Below are 17,748 nucleotides of genomic sequence, written 5' to 3'. Positions count from 1 at the left end.
TCAGGAGCTGACAATGGTCCAGCTTCTTCCTCTTCTTCTTTGGCAGGGTCGTCCAAGCCTAAGAAGTCTGCTTCCTGTACGTCGCCACCTTCCATAACAGTCCAAACCTGCTGGTAGAGTTTTCATACCTTCTCACGGATGATGTTGCCATCGGGGGGAATGTTCTTCTTGTGGCAGTCCATTATTCAGAACGTCAAGGCCGACTTCATCTTCACATTACTCTTATCACACAGTAGAAACTGTCATGGCACTACCACAGAAGCTGACATCTATAGTCTTCCTTATCACCGCCTCTTTCTTCTTGATGTACCAGACGGTACTCTTACTCATGCCATAATGCCAGACTACTGTGGCATAACTTTTCCCTTCCTTCAACATTTCCAGAAGTGCTACCTTCTCCTGGAGCATCTTGACCTTCTTCTGGCACTTAGGCTCTTTGCCAGAAGCCTTAGAAGGAGCAGGGCGTTTAGGAGGCATCTTAGGGCATGATTAAAAATATATACAAAGATTAAAAACAAGACACAAGATACACAAAGTACACTGATATGCAGTGACAATTGAACAGCAGAGGTCTATACGGTGAACTGGCAGAGATGCAAGCTCCTGCAGCACATCTCCATGAGACAAAGTCTTGGGGGTACAGCCAATCAGTGCCAGGGAAAATGAATGGCGCTCCTGGATTGGCTTCTTTGCAAACGCCAGCCAATAGCATGTCAAGTAGCATTGTGCCTGAATATTTCAGCTTCCTAAGCTGCATTTTCTTTCCTGCGAGATTTGTGTTTGGAATTTGTGCATTGTTTGGGGAACATTTTTTATGAAAATGGACTCAGCTATTCGCTGTATTTTCTGTGGAACCTATCTAAATTTATTCACGGGAAAACTCGCCCATTCACGGGTTTTTCTGTGGAACATATCCATAAAAATATTCGCAGGGAACCTGCCTATTCACGGATGCAGATTTTTTATCTTTTTCATATAGCAATATTCTGTATTTTCATATTATTTATTGTATAATAACATTAAATAATAATGTAAAGTAATAATAACACTACCGTCCATATTAGTAATAAAATCAAATATTAATAATACGTAATACTACACTGGGTACCTGTAATAATAATAATAATAAATAAGATTAAATCATACGGGTACTCACCGGTGATGAATGCTGATGAACTAGCTGTGCAGTGTGATGAATGACGATAGAGATATGACTGCACAGCAAATCAGAGGAGTTACATCACGTCTGAGGGCACCTCTTCACCTTCTTCAGGAGGTGCTTTGTCAGGGGTTCCAGGAGGCACTGTCATGTTAAGGTATTTGAACATGGCAACGAAGGTGGTACAGTAGGGCTGCATGATCTCATTAATGGTATTGGAAATATCTGTGGCCCTTTCTTCATTATTATCCAATGCCTTTATCATTGTCTGCAGCTGCCTGACTTTCTTAATAAACTTGTACAGACCATGAAACTGTTCAATATCCTGGTCCATTGGTGGGATAGTTAAGAGGCTGGCAAGTTCTCCAAGAATGGCCTCCCCAAGTATTTTACCTTGTTCATGCTCAATGCAGGTGACTGCACTTAATGTCACGCCATAATGGTCTGCTACTTCTCTGACTTTTGCCCTATCTTTACATAATAATCATGTCTACTTTCTTCTCATCAGTCATTAACTGTAACGGCCTCTGGCGCTTAGGATCTTTGCCAGAGGCCTTAGAAGAAGCAGAGCATTTAGAGGATATCTTAATGCATGATTTCAAAAAATATTCCTAGTCCATAGTACTGTACAGTGCACGCAAAACGCACAAACGAGAGATATCAATGAACCAAGTTATATTGAGTCATTTGCCGCTATGGTATACGCACGGTACTATTGACCACACATATACTAACACTGATATTCTGCACATACAGGTAGTATGTACAGCACATCTAAAATACGTAAGTCAACGGGAATAGCAGAGTACCTATGTTCACGTCTGTGGTGTGCAACATTTTCATATACATACTAAGTATATATTCATGACTACCGTAAGTACATTTTGTATGATGAAAAAAGATTTCCTAACTTTCAAATATTACAGTACTGTAATGTATTAATGTAAACACAGCAAAATTTCAATAACATATATTTGTTTTTCTTAAAAAGTGCTTCACCCAAGCCACCTCTCCACAAATACAAAGAACTCGAGATGCTGGATGCCGTCTACCCAGGATCAATGATGCTCAACACGCTATTGGCTGTCATCTGCAAAGCAGCCAATCCAGGAGTACCATTCATTTTCCTTGGCACTCATTGGCTGTTCACTTGGCATTGATTGGCTGAACACTCAAAACCAACTCGCGAACATGGAATTCTGGGAGACCACATCTACGGCATCCTTCTCAGTTCATGCATAGTCCATAGGATCTTCTGATCGGATGAAATCACAGATCTTTGTGTGTGGGTTCTTAATCTTTGTGCATCAGCGGTAATCGGCCCTAAAATGCCTCCTAAAAAAGCCCTGCTCCTTCTAAGACTTCTGGCAAAGAGCCTAAAAGAAAGAAGACGGTTATGAAACTCGAGGAGAGGGGAAAGTTCTTGATATGTTATAGGAGGGCAAAGGTTTTGCCACAGTTAGCTGCCATTTTAATGTTAATGAGAGCACGGTGAGATATATAAAGAAGAAAGCGGCAGAGATACGAAAGTCTGTATGCATGAGCTACTTCTGTAGTGCAAAAACAGTTCCGACAGTGCGGGATAAAACAGTCATGAAGATGGAATCTGCGCTGGTGTTCTGGATAAAAGACCGCCGGAAGAAGAACGTGCCCTCACCTCCAACATCATTCGCGAGAAAGTGCAACAACTCTACCAGCAGATATCAACTGCTATGGAAGGCAACCACATAGTACAGGCAGAGGAAGGCGTTGAAGAAGGGAAATTTGAATTCTTAGGCCTTGATGAACCTGCGCCTACAGAAGCAGAAGAAGAAGAAGAAGAGGAAGAAGAACCCCAAGCAGGACCATCATCAGCGCCTAAAGGTTTCCAGGCTAGCAAGGGGTGGTTCCACCGATTTCAAAAGCGATTCCACCTAAAGTCTGTTTCTCTGCATGGGGAATTAGCTTCTGCAGACACTGAAGCGGCCACGAAATATCCGGAGACCTTCAAGAAAATTATCCAGGAAGACTGGCCTGTTCTGGAAGAAGATGCCGTCATGGACATACCTCATGAAGGACTAAGCTAAAGCCTCAGGATTCAAGGCCCAGAAGGATAGGGTTAACCTTCTAATGTGTGGGAATGTGGCTGGCTTCATGCTCATTGCTGCCTGTGTTCTGGATGCATAACCCTAAGGCCTGGATCACCAAAGTCCTTACAGAGTACTGGTTCCATCAGAGCTTCATCCCTCATGTTAGGCAATACCTGAACGACTTGGAAATGGAGTCCAAGGTGTTGCTGATTATGGATAATGCTGGTGGCCACCCTCTCGATCTCTATTACAAGGGAGTCCAGCTTGAGTTCCTTCCTCCCAATACTACTTCTCTCCTCCAGCCTATGGACCAAGGCGTGATCCATGCCTTCAAGACACTCTATACCAGGAACTCCCTCCAGCACCTTGTGAATGCAATGGACAATGACAGTGAATTTATGCTAAAAGAATATTGGTGTAAATTAACAATTGCCACATGTCTGTCCATCATCAACCAATCATTGAAGGAGACCCTGAATGCGTGCTGGAACAAGTTGTGGCCAGTGTGTGTTCATAATTACTGGGGCTTCTCTCCTGAAGAAATTCAATATTCACCCATTAATAAGGCTGTCCAGTTGGCAAGCATTCTAGGTGGAGAAGCTTCGAAGACATCACCGAGGATGAAGTCGGCACCCTCACTGATGCCCACTGACTCCCTGACGGACCAGGATTTGGAAGACCTTACGAAGTCTACCAGTGAGGAAGAAGATACGCCCGGTTCAGGGGAGGAGCAGGAGGAGGAGGAGAAGGGCCTGACTTTGGAACACCTGTCCCAAGTTAGGAGAATGATCAAGAATACGCAGGAGTTTGTTTCAACATGGGATCCTTATATGGAATGCTCCTTAAAGTTTTCAAACATCCTTGATTCAGCATTGGAGCCCTATAATCAAGCCCTCACCACCATGAAGAAGCAGCGACAGCAGCTGCCTATCACCATGTTCATCAAACGGACAAAGAAGGCCCCTCCAAAGCCTCCCAAATCACCTGAAGTAGTGCCTCTCGAATCGCCTGAAGAAATGCCTCCCAAATTGACAGAAGTGCTTCCTGAAGCACCTCCTGAAGGTGAAGAGGCACCCTCAGATGAGTTGTAACTCCTCTGCTTTGCTGTGCAGTCATATCTTCCTCATTCATCGGACTGCACAGCTAATTCATCATCATCTTTAATCAACATTCATTATTGGTGAGTACCTGTATGATTTACGTATGTAGTAATCTTAATATGTACGTAGTATTAAATTTTTTAAAATGTGCATACATATTTTTTGTCTCTCTCTCTTTTTGTGAATTACATATAAATACCAATGTTTCCCCTCTAACAGAAAATGGGATGGCTTGTAACTGTATGAAAGAAAATATGAGTGGCTGAACATGTAGCGGGGGACTGGATTATTTTCACCTACAGCTGTAAGCCAAACAGTACGTACATATATTTTTAATGATAAAATGTTAAAGATGACTTGGAAATGATATTAATAATATCATTTCAAAGATTAATACAGTAATATGATAATAGTTTAATGTATATTTGATGTAGGCTGGTATTTTTAGGCATACTTTGGTGTTTGAACTTTCAAGATTGACAGTTATAAGCATTTTTGTAACAAACAAAATTACCACAATTAACTACATAAATCATTCTGATTATATGGTCCATTCTTAAATATGGAGACTAAGACAATAAATACGCATCATTATGAAGAAAAAATTATTCTCAGGCAACGTCCTAAGGCATTTACAAAACAATAAATAAAAACTGACATCATACACAAAGCATTCACTATACTCAAAAAATCAGAAATATGTGACAAATTCTGGTCAACAAAAAATGTCAATAAACAAATCTTCTGAAATACTGTAAATCTGTGAATACAAGTATCAAGTACATTCATTTTCATCCACTTAAGCATATACCTTTTCAACACTATATTAGCTGAAAAGCTCTTAGCTAATGTAGACAAAAACTTCATGGATATGAAGTACTTAAAAAAAAATGTGGTCTTTTATAGAGTATATATTCACTTAAACACTGCTGCACTAGATCTAGTTCTATTATGAAGATGAGCCAATAAAAGTAGATGGAAAAAATTCTAAACCATAATCAAGTTAACTTTACCGTAGGAAAATTTATGGTGAATGGAAAGACCAATATAGGTAGTGCTCTCAATACCCACTTGGCATTTTGCATGGTGGGAGTATTCATTCTAGCTCCATCTGTTCCAAGCTGAAAAATTAATAATTTACATAATATGCAGTAATAAAAACTTGAATGATCATCTTATCAGATACAAAACATAACAAAACTGAATCAATAAATGCCATACTTCAAAGATAAGCTTTAAAAACTGAATCAATAAATGCCATACTTCAAAGATAAACTTTTAAAACATATATACTTTCTTAGAAAAGGGAAAGCAAAGGTCAACATACTCTAATAAATACAAAATGCTAGATGTATCTACTGTTCTCCGGTGTATATTTGTCCTGTTATAACAACTTACATACAAAAATACTGTACTATTGCTCCATGTCTTATCAACTTACACACCAGAAGTCTCCTTTAACTACTTAATAAACATTAAAAACATCAAGAAAATGTCTTCAGAAGACATACTAACCACTATGTTTTATGGAACTGTAGAAGACATACTATCCACAATGTTTTATGGAAGTGTTAAAACAATTACCTCTATGGTTGCCAACATAGTTGTAGCTGTGACTAGTGGAAGAAGATAATATGGGTCACAAACAGTGAGATCTACAAACCAAAGGAGTCCCCCTTCCTTCATACTTTCTAAGGGGAGGTTGGCCATACCTCGTAGTCCCATAAACATAGAGATGAAAAGTGGGGCCTGAAACACAGAGTAACTATTAGACAAGGATGAAAGTTTGGCTGGAAGAAAAAATTATCTTTCAAAATACATTATACAGATACGGTACTAGATTTTCCACCTGGACATTTTATTATTTTGTAATCATCATCGTTTTTATGTTAATCTCCTTCATGGGATTAGACGCAAAATTAATTTTCTCAACTTTTTCTGTCCTTTGCATTTACCAGAATTCCTCTCTGGTCCAACTTCACCTATGGCCCTCCAGATTTCCTAAGTACAAGTCTTCACCCTGCTACCTTCACATCTACTACCTTTCTGACTAATAGTTCCTCATCCCTTCTAATCTAAACCATCACAATTTTCCAATTACAGTATATCAGATCTCCCCAAAATTCATTTGTAATATGATCTTCCCAACCCATTCTGACCATGAATCTTAGCATTCTATGGTCACCTGTTAAAATCACCTCCTTTCTGAATTTCTTTGCCAATGTATCTGCTGGACACAGTAGACCAGGCCTTATGGAAACAAATTATTGCTCTGTTTACTGATGGGATCACTCACTCCAGTGGCTCTCAGGCCTCTTGGTGGCCCATGACCATTTGCGTCTCCAGTTATTCTCAGGATCCTCCACTCCCAATTCTCTCAGATCTCTGAACATATCTTTCCATCTCATCCTCAGTCTCCCCACCGGTCTTCTCCCTTCTACTGATCCCTCCATGACCACTTAAAGCATTCTGCCCTCTTCCATTCTAACGACATGTCCAGCCCAGTGTATCCTCTACGTTCTTACAGCGGCAATTATTAGTGGTTGTCTGGTTAAATCTCTTATTTCATTGTTGTGCCTTCTTCTCCAAACACCTCCCTTTATATTGTATATGGGACATGTTATTCTACACAAAATGTTATTTTCAAAAACCACCAGTCTCTGTTCTTGACATTTAGTCAGTGTCCAGGTCTCACAACTATATAGTACTACTGATCTGATAATGGTGTTGTAAATTCTTAATTTGGTAGACCTTGTGATGTTTCTGCTCTTCAAAAGATGTTGTAGACTGAAAAAGCACCTGTTCCCGCTGTAATTCTAGCCAGAACCTCTCTCTCCATCCCATTTCTGGATGTTAACCCATAATGAACAGATCCCCTCATGAGAGGACCTAAAACAAGTTTTGGGTGGTGGACGGATCCCCTAGGAGGAGTATTAATATTACGTGCCACATGATTTGGCTGTATCCAGCGGGAAAGAGTTTCCATCACTTCAATGGCCCATAAATGAATTGTGGCAACTAGAGAATTCAGCTCAGCTCAATTGTGGGCGTCTCAGAGAATTCAGTACTTTTTCTTGACTTGAAGGGGGAATGTCTTGCTCCTCTCTCTCCCATGATGTAGTTCTTCATTGGAGGGGTGGGTAGAGCTCTCAGCTAGCAAACAGTTGGCCCAGCATTCGACTCTCCGACCAGCCAATGAAGAATTAGTGGAATTTATTTCTGATGATAGAAATTCATTTCTCATCATGTGGTTCGGATTCCACAATAAGCTGTAGGTCCCGTTGCTAGGTAAACAGTTGGTTCTTAGCCATATAAAATAAATCTAATCCTTTGGGCCAGGCCTAGGAGAGCTGTTAATCAGCTCAGTGGTCTGGTTAGACTAAGATATACTTAACTTTTTCTCCCATGATGTCTTTTTATTTATTTGCTTATAAATATACCCAGGGATTGCTGTTGGTTTTAGTTCTTTCCTTTTATGATATGATGTCAGTTATAATTATTATAATTTTGCAAATAAAAGTGCAAAGAAAATATTAGAAAAAACACGTATACTTCCAAAAAAATTACAATACTGCATCTCCTGATCTCAGTAAATTAGTTCTTTTCTTTTATGATATGATGTCAGTTATAATTGTAATTTTGCAAATAAAAGTGCAAAGAAAATATTAGAAAAAACACGTATACTTCCAAAAAAGTTACAGTACTGCATCTCCTGATCTCAGTAAATTTACATAAATATTTTACAACAAATATACTCAGAATTTGTTACTGATTTTAGTTCATATCTGTTATGAAATTGTACGAGCTGTAATTATAATTTTACAAAATAAAATAAATTACTAGAAAAAACACGCAGTAACTTAGTAAAACTTACAAGTGTTCTGTAAAAGAGGCCCCACACAGGGTTGTAAATGGTCACTTTCAACTTTCCATAGAAGGTGGGGGAAATTTTTTAGAATTTTTTTTCTTACACCATGTGCATTTGCATATCTTCCGCTTTCCACTGATATGCTTTTTTCTTAAATTGGCCAACCTTAAATGTGCCTGGTCTGGGGAGTTGTATGATATATAATTAGCCCGTCCCTTAAGGATTAACATGCTTCCTAGATATTTAAATTCTCTCATGTCCTCAACATCTCCTATGTTTTGTTGTTGCTGTTGCTGTTGTTGTTGGTTATTCCTTGACAATCTAATAATTTTGGTTTTACTTCCATCGATCTCTAGTCCTACTCTGGCAGCAGTTTCTTTGAATGGTATATACGAGCATTCATTTTGTATATCTGTGCCTATGAAATCAACATCATCTGCAAATGTAAGGACTTTGAGCGTAACATGCCACCATTCTTAAGAAGCTCTGCTGGTATGTTATCTAAACCAGGTGCCCTATCTAAATCTGGTGCCTGCATGTCTCCCTTCAATAGGATTTACTGGGTCATCTCTATTTAACAGCTCACAGAAACAGTTCTTCCATATCTTTGGTACTTTGTCCTCCTGTACCATAATACTTCAATTTCACTATTCTGCCTCTTGCTTGGTACCCATTCTTTATTTTCCTGACACCCCTATAGCCTTCCCCTATCCCACCATTTCTCATGTTTCTGTCCATGCCATCCAGTTCCTTATTTAATTTTTGTTTGTTTCCTTTCATCTGGCAGTTCTAAAAGGATTCTATTTTTGTTTGTTTCCCTTCATCTGCCAGTTCTAAAAGAATTCTATTCTTGTTTGTTTCCTTTCATCTGCCATTCTTCTACAGTTATCATCAAACCAATGTTTGTTACGTGTACTCTCCATGTACCCGATGGTTTCCTCAGCTGCTTCTTTAACAATCTGTTCTATGTCTCCACATTTTCCTGGAGTCCTATTTCTTCATCTTCATTTAGCAATTGTAAGTTTCTAATCTCTATTTGGTATTCCATCCTACATGTCTCATCTTTGAGCTTTTCAGTGTCAAATTTTTCTCTCCTTTCATTCCTACTGTTCCTTTTCATATTCAACTTGGTCCTGACTTCGGCAATCACTAAGTTATGGTCAGAATAACAACCACCTTCTCTGAAACTACGTACATCCATCAATGAAACCTCTGAATTTGTGTTGTATATGTGATATATGTGATCAATCTGATTTCTTGTAATTCCATCAGGTGAATTCCATGTGTCCTTGTGAGTTTCTTTATGGGAAAAATATTGTGCCACCTACAACCATCCCATTGGAGTTGGCAAATGAAGCAAGCCTTATTCCATTCTAACTACTAACCTCATGGACACTGTCTTCCAATTGCTAGGCCCAGTTGACATTAAAGTCACCCAATACTACCATTACAGCAAGCTTTGGTGTTTGTTTTACAACCTCCTGGAGCTTTTCATAAAAACCATCTTTCTCATCATCATCACTCTCTTCTGTGGGAGAATATGCTACTATTACTTTGTACTCTGATTTTTGCTAATCTTTCACTTATTGGCGTAAGCTTTCAACCACTCTATACACTTTAGCTGTCAGACAAAAGCCCGGGCACACCACCCCTATGGATACCATCATCTCTGCCACTGTATAGGACTATATAACCATCTATCTTACACTCACCACTTCCAGTCCATCTTGTCTCCTGCAGATCAGTTATATCTGATACTTCTTAACTTCACTGATGAGTGTTTGAGCATATCCCGCTCTATACAGACTACACACATTCCAAGTGCCTAGTTTCAGTGTTTTCCATTTCAATAGTCCATTTCTCACATTGTCGTCAACAAAGGATCTGTCAATAGGTGTGCTGTAAGTTTCCATAATAATATGCTTTTTAGAAGGCAGGGGTATTAACCCATGCTCAACCCTCCTCTTTTACCTGGGCTCTGGACCGGCATGTTAGATAATACTCCCATGAGATACTTTTGTTTATCAGATGTCCAGCCAACTCATTCCACTTCATTAAAGCTAATGCTACTCTTTTTCTTTCTTCCCTCTCAATAACTCTTCACAGTTCAGGTCCTCCAAGGTTACAAGCGTTCTTATACATTTGGGATATAAAAAATCTCAACTCCAGAACAAATTTGTAAAACTGGGCAAGTCTGTGTTGCTGTCTGTTAAAAAATGATACATAGTATTGAATTCAAAACCCTTCCTCCCGCTCCCCTCTTCTCACAGCAGCTGCATGGCTACTTTCCTTACCGTACTTTTCCTTTGCTTCTTTTCCAGATATCATAACTTTACCATGTAGCTCTGATATAAGTTCTCTTTTCTTCTCTATATGGAAGATAAAAGCAAAAGGAAGCTTAAAAACTAATACATCAGTTCTTTCTGTAATCAAAATACATCAGTTTTTATTACTACTGCACTCCAAGTTTGCCCATTTCTCAAAACCCTTTCTGAGGAAATTAAAACTCCCGCAGACCTATCCCTATAATAGATCTTGCAAAAAATACATGGATAATACACCACATAAGTTTTTAATTAATCAGTAGACAATTGCTTCTGAAAAACTTACCTGAGCAAGAGGTACAACAACATTCTTCATTGGACTGATATCTTTTTCCTTCATGAAGATCATCATCTCCTGTGCCAATCGAGCAGCTGTATTAAATATTAAACAGAAAAAAAATATATTTTACAAAAGATCTTTGTTTACTAACCTTACTTTTACAATTTCTTTTAACAATAACTAAGATGCTTTGGGTAAAACCAAAATATTGTAAACATGAGATATGGTAATTTTAACCTTAGCATATTTGCAAAAATCAGTATATAAGTACAGTACTGCATACTGAAACTTTCTGTTGATAGGAAAGGTCTCATTTAAGACAAATGCCAAAATCTAAAACCAATTTCAGTGTTTTTCAGCAAACAAACGTTCCCTTTACAATACTCTATCAATTCTACAGGGTAGGACATACAACATCCAAATCTGGCCAAACAGCAAGGAATTACTGGAGGGTGGGTATAGAGAAACAATATCACTAGCTCACAGAGGCAAGGATTCGCTTCTGGTGCAGTAAAGAAAAGCTAAGTATGTTGGCAAAGTGATTTAATCACTTTGCCAACATACTTACAAGATTAAGGATTACCAAAAATATACTTCTGTCATTTTGTAAGGTCTCTATTGGGATAATACAAATAAAACTACAATAATACTTGTAAGGTGAATCAAATGCAGAAGAAACCAATATAAGGGATATGAGCATCCCAAATTTTTAACCAATTTAAAGTTTATTAGCAAACATACTTTCCATTAACAATATTTACTTGGTCTACGGAATAACATGAATTACTAATGAGAGGGTGTGGAGAAAGATCACTGGTTCACAAAGGTGGGGATTTACCCTTCATATGCAGTCACAAAATAATTTTTGGGGTTATGAGGTTAATTTGCATTTTTCCTTTATACAGTATATATAGCTCAAGTCTACACCTGATTCAGTTACTGAAGCTTGGCAAAATGGTAGTTGATGATGGCAGGTACGGCACGGCCCACCAACTTGTCAGCAACCCAATCACTTTTTCCACTGGCTACAGGGACAAAAGCTGGCATTGTTAGAGGATGGATTATGACATAAGTATAATATCTTGAATTTGTCATTGTTTCCTATGATAATACGCACTTTCACTATTTAAACACTCACTCCTTAGGAGTGGCACTGTTCCAAAGGAATCGGAACGTGAGGTTAATACTCTCTGCCATATCCCATACAGTTTATGTCAAAGGCTAGAGACTGAAAGGACAGTCTGTCATCACTCCTTAATGCAAGCTTCCCAGTCAAGTATACTGAGCAGGGAAAAGGTGATTGCTGTACTTTCAATGCAATATGGCATCTGATGCAGTTAAGGCTGTTTACAGTTAGAAAGGCATGAAGAGACCCAACATCCAGTGTATCTCTTCTCCCACCTCAGCCCAACCATGGCCCTTAGGCAAGATGCATATTTATCTTTTCAGCACTTAGGAAAGCTAAAAAAATTTAAAAACCACTTTTGGACCAAGGAACAAAAGCCAGAGGCCTATAGGTATCCTTTTAAATATACAAGGAAGAGAGCCAAGCTCCTTCCTCAAACCTAGCCTGAACAGGTACAGTAGTTGCAAATCAGAACCCTATGAACTAGAACACGAATGGAAAACAAAATCATTCACCTGGTAAAGAAACCTGAAAGACCATTCAAGGACTCAGGGTCAGAAGGGGAGATGCTATGCTCTCCTGTCAGTTGACCAGTGTTTTTAAGGAAGCAGTTAACATAACAACTGACAGAAGCCCTAGAGGAGTAGCAAGTGTATGACTGAAGTTGAGTCAAAATTGCCAAGTCAGTAATATCAATGGATATCTTGTATAGAATTGAGTGTTTACTACATCTCCCCCTCTTCCTAAGAGTGGTTGGAAGAAAATTACCCAAAAAGGAAAGGAAGAGTCTTGTATGTGACATCAATTCCCCTAAAGATTGCTCAACTAGAAAGACAGAGCTGCTCAAAAGTCAAAAGAATCTCATTCATGTAGGACAGTAGAGACTGTTCCCAGTCCCCAACAGAGGAAGGGGAAAGAATGAAGCTTTCCCTTCCTCAAAACCTGTTACTATTGGAAAACCAATGAATACTATACTTTCCAAGTCTTACAGAGGGAAAGTTGGGGAAGAGGCTATCAGTGAAGAGAAGGTTCAGCATGTAAGCACGTCTTTCAATGGGCAACAGAAAACAAATACCACCTGAACAGACAAAGCAGAGATGAAGGTGGAGCTACACCTCTGGCTTTCCCTCTCAAGAATCTACTGAGATAATGTGAGAATGAAGGCTGGATCCCCAAAATCGAATATGAAAAGAAGAGTGAGTTGTTCACCTTCTAGACACCAACAATATTTCAACAAAAGGGTCATGTCAACCTGTCCCAGGCTGTTTGTGAATTGGTAAAGATAAAAGAAAAGTTAGATGTCTGACTCTACAAGAAGGTAACTAATCATACACAGGTTTCCTGAAACACACCTTAACCTTGAAGAGCCATAAGGAATTAAGGGTAAGCAAATGGTTAAAAGGTGAATTACATTCATTAAGCAGCAGTGTAAGCAAGAGAGTAGGCAATAGGGAATGCATGTTCCCAACTAACAACAACTACCACATGAAGTCTTGTCTTCTCCATGATCCAGGTTTCTGGGCTCAGCAGAGTAAGGAGATAAAGCTCAGGTCTTAAAGACATAATCCACTCCATGAGGGGCTGAATGGTACATGAAGAAACCCCAGGAAGCATATGAAAAACTTTGCACGAGAAGTCTTCTTGTAGCAGCACTGAAGGAAATGAGCAATCATCCCCCAGAAGTTGATTCTACCAAGATTCAATAAAAAAATATGAGCCTTGCTTAGATTGATGAACCTGGGTAGGGCAGCCAAAACTTAAGAGACAAGGCAGCAGTGACCAGCTGTAAGGTGGTTCAAGCAGCTGGTTACAAGATCATTCCTGGTTGATAAGATATTGTCAGCCCAGACCATGGCATAGCAAGATCAGGGCTGTTCAACCGAGAGTCAAGGCCAGAAAAGACAAAGAAATTTCCTGATTTGTACTCCAAAAAATTGATCCCTCCCAACAAACAAGGGGAGTGATGCCTCTGGGGCAAAATCCTGGATGCACTCAATAAAGGACACCAGATGTTGAGGAGCTACTCAGGTCATTTTCCACTGAAGTCATGGCACACATGAACAAGATTCTCAGCCTCGGGAAAGTGCTTGAGTGTGTGTGGCAAGACCAAGACACCTAGTCACAATTCAAAGGTGTTGAAGAGAACTGAGCATCATCCCCCGCATATCCATGGACCTAAAGCAGAAGCAAAACCAACCAGGCTGGCTCTGCTATTTGATCTAGTCTAGCAGGAGCCTGTACTTCCTATCTCCTGTGGATATTACAAAGTGGTGCAGAAGCCATGTCGACACCAACTGCACACACTCCAACATGGCCCAGTTGATAAACAAAGGAGTATAACCATGTTTATTTTGGTCCGGAGAACCAATCATGGGCATGTCCTGAAGACTTAGTGTGGCCGATAGTCCGAGAACTGTGGACCCTTCTATTCATGTTTCTAAAGAAGAGCAAGTGCAGGCAGTCAAGAGACAGCACTCCTCTCCCTACAAGATCATGTAAGTGGCCTTCTTCCTGCAATGGGTTGCCTTCCAGACATCCTCCTGCATATTTCCAAGTCTGGACAAAGGGAAGGCTAAGAAGGTGACAAGAAAGGATGGTGAAGAGTATGGACCACAATGTGTAAAGACATGTACAGTATACGCCCCGTATTTGCAGTCTCACAATTCGCGGACTCACCTATTCGCGGATTTCTCTATGGAACATATATACACATTATTCACTGAAAATTCTTCCATTCGCAGTATTTTTCACTGAAAAATATTCACTAATGACTGTACTTTCATCTCATTTTCATGACTAAATGCACTTTTTGTGATAAAACTATTAAAATACTGAGGTACCCTGGTAGTGCTCAAGTTACGATAATTTGATTTTGCAATGGGGTAAGCAATTAATACCGATACGACAATATTTATAAAATATTTTTAAATTTCACGCAGACGCAGGCAGCAGCGTACAATCAGGCAGCGAGAGAGACCAAATTAAAATAAACCAATTTCTTTTCCTCCACCTCTTTATCCCATCTTCTAGTTAAAAAAAAGTAAAAGAGAATGGTAAAAGTATTGATAGTTACGTTATACTCTTGCGTAAATGCACACAGCCAACCAAATGAGAAACTGTTGTTTTGCTATCACCGAATCGGATACCAACAGCCCTTTTGCTTGTATTTCAACCATCTTACAGTAGAAAACCATTATCGTAGTTATATTACAAATGACATTAAGTAGAATAGGACCGATATATTTTTAAATTATTCGGTATGGATAAAAGATCAGCAAGGAAATATACAGATAAATTTAAGCTGCAAGTTGTAGCTTAAACTGAGAAAACAATGTTCAAGCTGCTAATGACTATAAATTATCATGCATAAGCAACATGGATGAAACTCGACCATAATTAAAATTGGAGATCAAGTATTTTAATCAAAACTACTGGGCATGAAAGAACACATTACTGCTATTTTTACCTCGATAAACAATAAATACGTAAAGCTCATATTATAATGAAATCAAGTGAAAATAGCAAAGAGAACTTTTATTTTTTTTACACAAAAAAAAAAAATGCCCCCCAAACAGCCAAAGTTATCTATTAAATAAAAAAAATTGCTAAATTAATATCACAATGAGACGTAGTTCAAGTTATATTTCGACTTAAAAACACTTCATATAACGAAAAATAACCTTGCCCCATATAAATAAAGTATCTAGAGATTCATTTACACTAACTAGAAGCAAGAAAAGCACTCTGAACCGAGCTAAATATGACAAAATAAACTTACCGCTTAATCAATTTCCAAACCAAAACATTGATCGCAATGATCGCAATTTATAATACAAAAGCAATAAGAATATATAAAATATTATTGGATACAGTGAATTAAGGCATAACATTTTAAAAGATCCATGGAGAAGATGCATATTCGTTATGCTTATGTTTGTATAGTATAAGTGAATATAGTACAGTATAATGTAGGCTAAGCTACCGAATAGGTATACAATACACCATAGTGTAGGCTAAGCTAATTCTTGTTTGTTATTCAATTTCTCTTTGTATTGAATTATCATAAGCCACTCTGCACGAACCTCCAGAATTAGCTGATATTAATAATTATTATACCGTGTATGTACAGAGTATACTTTAAGAGTGTAGACTAGGCTACCATATATGTATACATGGTACTGACCCTACTGTAGGCTAGGCTGTATTCGAGATACCGTACATTTTCTCCAACAAACGATGGGTTTTTCTGGAACCTAACTCCCATCATAAGTATGATAATACCTGTATAAGCATTTTTAGTTTTTTTGTGTGTTTGAACTATCAAAATAGGCAGTTCTAAGTGTTTTTAGAAGTGTTCTAAATATTTGTGGATTTTAGCTATTCACGGGGGGGGTTCGCATCCCCCGCAAATACAGGGGGTTTACTGTATAGTCATGATGGCATAGAAAGCAGAACAAAGAGACTGAAAACAAATGTCAGATTATTTAATGTGAACTTGGTGAAATATAAAAGTTTGTTTAAATGGTGAAGAAATATATACCTTGTAATGTTTATGATACATGATCGCTTCACAGAGGGAAAGATGAGGCATCAGCTTTTGGTAAACAAACTGCCGACACACCAAGAAGGACTCCATCTTTGTGTGATTCTGACACATTTTTATTGCAGACCACATAAACTAACTTTACTTATATTTTATTTTTTTGCACTTCACTAACAAAATCCCCCTTGAAGTCAAAAATGACAGAAATTTACATGACGTACCTGTATTGCTCAGTCTGTGTACTTTTGATAACCTACCACTGTAACTTCAAAATATCTATGAGGTGAATGATTGTAAAGGTGGCGCATGTATGTTGTTCAATCACATTACACTTCTCACCTCTTGTGAGAACATTATCATTGTCATGACTTTTCGGCATCTGAACAAAACAAGAGCCAAAATTGGGTTATAATCCTTGTGACTATATTTTTGTTTATTTTGGACTTATACTTTGGGAGTTCAGCAAATATAAACACATACAGACACTATCTTTACAAATAATACAGATTATCATAAAATACTTTAGTGAGACCAATAAGTCACGCTACTGACATTTCAGCTGCATACAGCATCTCCTTGGAACCTTGGAACTCTTTACACATCCTTGTCAAGGAGCTCCTATGTCCCTTTTGGTGCTACTCATCATGTCAAAGCGGCAAAAGCTCAGTAAGCCTACTGCCTTATTCAGGCCAAGTTACAGATATGGGCTTGTGATAAAACATGAAAATACATAAAAACAAAATTCATTTTTTTCTCTAAAAATCCTCTACATCACACACCTCAGGACCATACATCTGTCACCATTTCAAACTACCGAAGCATGGGTCAACTACATATACCTAAGGGGCTATATGCCCATGCACTAACCTACCCACACCAGCAGATCTTCCTTTCCTACAGATGAACTGACATGTTCTAGTAATGGGTTTTTACTGAAAAAATTACCTTTGTTTCTAAAAGATTACACTTTGAATTGAAACTTATTCTAAAAAAAATATTTATAACAAGATACAAACTACTTACACTCCATCTGATTGCCCGAATTTCTTGCTTCAGTCATCTTCATTTGAAGAAGTTGTAACTGAGGAAGGTTGTTATTCATTTTTGCTGCATTTTTTTGGGATGTAATCACAAGAGGGAAGATCAATACCCTGATGCAAACCGTTGCTGGAAAACATATGCAAATGCCTAATTTAATGTCAAATTTACAAAATAAGAGACCTGTATAGCAAAGAACTTATTTGATAAGTAACAATTTTATGCTATACAATACTCTCAA

At 38.4% G+C, this 17,748-nt stretch overlaps 1 protein-coding gene across 1 annotated transcript in view; it reads right to left on the bottom strand.

Annotated features, from left to right (window-relative positions):
- Positions 1-17,748, bottom strand: part of OXA1L (OXA1L mitochondrial inner membrane protein) — a 51,214-nt gene that overhangs the window by 12,371 nt on the left and 21,095 nt on the right. Inside the window, exons 6-9 of the mRNA XM_067111451.1 lie at positions 17,493-17,636; positions 10,807-10,892; positions 5,913-6,077; positions 5,342-5,449 (exon numbers count right to left, since the gene is read on the bottom strand). Coding sequence (XP_066967552.1) covers positions 5,342-5,449; positions 5,913-6,077; positions 10,807-10,892; positions 17,493-17,636 — 503 coding nt within the window. The remainder of the gene's footprint in view (positions 1-5,341; positions 5,450-5,912; positions 6,078-10,806; positions 10,893-17,492; positions 17,637-17,748) is intronic.

Source organism: Macrobrachium rosenbergii, chromosome 11 (genome assembly GCF_040412425.1).
Source record: "Macrobrachium rosenbergii isolate ZJJX-2024 chromosome 11, ASM4041242v1, whole genome shotgun sequence".
NCBI lineage: Eukaryota > Metazoa > Arthropoda > Malacostraca > Decapoda > Palaemonidae > Macrobrachium > Macrobrachium rosenbergii.
Note: the sequence above shows the minus strand (reverse complement) of the source record. Positions and strands in the feature narration are given on the sequence as shown.